Raw genomic sequence first — 2,008 nt, forward strand, 5'->3', positions numbered from 1 at the left:
TAGTCGTGTCCTTTGCGAAAAGTTCTCCGTCTTTTTTTCTTTCTTTTATTTTGCGAATAGCTCTCCGTCCTTTACAACTGCAACACGGCCACACGGGCATGTTGCAATCCGGCTGAGCTCTGGTATAGGAACGCGCGTTACGCTCGCGGGGCGGCGGCTGACGGTGCGAACAAAAAATAGTTCGTTGAGCGCTAGAATCCCATCAAATCGTCGGCTCCCTCGACTCGAATCCGCGGTACAGGAAGACGCACGAGCTTAGCCGCCCCCGCCGCCGCCGATGGATCCAAAGCTGGTGGAGGTCATGCAGCTGTTCGCCCGCTTCAAGGCGGCCTACCTCCGCAGCGATCTCGACGTCTGCTCCAACTTCCTCTCGCAGCTCAAGGTGCGCCCGCCCTTGCCTGCTGCCTCGCATCTTCTCCTTTCCCTTCCTTATGTTTCTTTCAACCGGGACCGGGAGGGTTCGAAATCTTTATTTTCTAGGTTTTATTACTTTTTGGTTGAATTGACACGTGAAGCTTCCTCCTTTTGCAGGCCCTCCTCACCAAGTTCCCCAGCCTACCTCCGTTGTTTCAGCAGACGCCCAATGCCGTGGAGGAGCTCAAACTTGCGAGTAAGATAACTTTGCTCTGTTGAGTTGGTCAGACATTGGGGTTGCGATGATGCTTTCTATCCGTGTGACGGTGTGAGCAGGGTGCAAGTGTTGGGAATTTTTCTTGGTAGGCTGCTATGTTATGGTTTAGGTACAGGAAGATTTTGTCTATCGGTGATGCTTTGCGTCTTGTTGATCAGTCTCTGGTTGATATATGCTGTGGTTGTCTGGTTTCTGTAATGCTGTCTCAGATTGTGTCGTGATATGACTCGTTCAGCAACTCTAACCTTGGCTCAGCTGAAACTTGGTTCAGTACTTCAGTTAACTGCAATCCATGTGTAATCGATCTGTAATACTAGTTGATACGTTTGGTTGCTTGGTAATACTACCTTGAGGATGTGACTGGAGATCTTTATGGGCCTAACACTGGATCTGATTTGCCTTGGTCATGCAGTTTTACCTTTAGGAGTTTCAATTGACTGGTTGCTGCCATATCAATTTATAGATGCTTTGAATATGATCCCATCCTAGGACTGACGCTAGTGATGCTTGTCAGTTGTGAACTTGTGATAATATGAACTCTGGGAAAAAATTGCGCTTTCTCGACTTGACCTCGGACTTTGCATTGGATGTTTGTATTTGATGATAAGATTTGTTCATTTTGATAGTACTATTATGTTGTGCATGAACTCTTATGTCGATTGTGGTAACCTGTGTCCTGATTTTTGAGGAAAATGTGTGTCTATGTTGTTATGATCCAGCTAATTAGAATTATACTCTGGCCTTCCAATTATCCTTTCCTTGACAGAGCAACTACTAAATCAATCTGAAACCTTTCAGGGGACATTTATGAGCATGCAGTTCTTCTCAGTGTGAAAACAGAAGATCAAGATGCATTTGAAAGGGACTTCTGCCACCTCAAGCCTTATTACATGGACACATGGTTAGTTTCTTCTTACCACTTTGCAATTGTTTTCTCTGTCTTTGCATTGTGTAGGCTGTCATTCTAATGCATGTATCGTTCTCTGTTCTCTTTCATCTTCCATTGGATTATCATTGGGAAGGTCAAAAGAAATAAAGTGTTATTGGTTTTCTTTGGGTATAAGTTGCTAAATGAGTTTTCATCTTCCATTGGATTATCATGGGAAGGTCAAAAGAAATAAAGTGTTATTGGTTTTCTTTGGGTACACTAGTAGAAAAAGGGTCTATTGTCCCGGTCGGTGAGGGCCTTTAGTCCCGGTTCATGAACCGGGACTAAAGGGTCGGTACTAATGCCCTGACCCCTTTAGTCCCGGTTCAATCCAGAACCGGGACAGAAGGGCCTCCACGTGGCCTGTCCCCTGAGCCCAGGCAGGAGGGCCTTTGGTCCCGGTTGGTGGCACCAACCGGGACCAATAGGCATCCACGCGTCAGCGTTTA

General features: G+C 46.2%; 1 protein-coding gene across 1 annotated transcript in view; it reads left to right on the forward strand.

The window, feature by feature from the left end:
- The first annotated feature begins 224 nt into the window (after positions 1 to 224).
- Positions 225 to 2,008, forward strand: part of LOC119281889 (26S proteasome non-ATPase regulatory subunit 8 homolog A-like) — a 10,768-nt gene continuing 8,984 nt past the window's right edge. The window contains exons 1-3 of the mRNA XM_037562296.1: positions 225 to 382; positions 532 to 610; positions 1,430 to 1,532. Of these exons, the coding sequence (XP_037418193.1) occupies positions 278 to 382; positions 532 to 610; positions 1,430 to 1,532 (287 nt within the window). The 5' untranslated portion in view covers positions 225 to 277. The remainder of the gene's footprint in view (positions 383 to 531; positions 611 to 1,429; positions 1,533 to 2,008) is intronic.

The sequence above is a fragment of the Triticum dicoccoides genome, chromosome 3B (genome assembly GCF_002162155.2).
Source record: "Triticum dicoccoides isolate Atlit2015 ecotype Zavitan chromosome 3B, WEW_v2.0, whole genome shotgun sequence".
Classification (NCBI taxonomy): Eukaryota; Viridiplantae; Streptophyta; class Magnoliopsida; order Poales; family Poaceae; genus Triticum; species Triticum dicoccoides.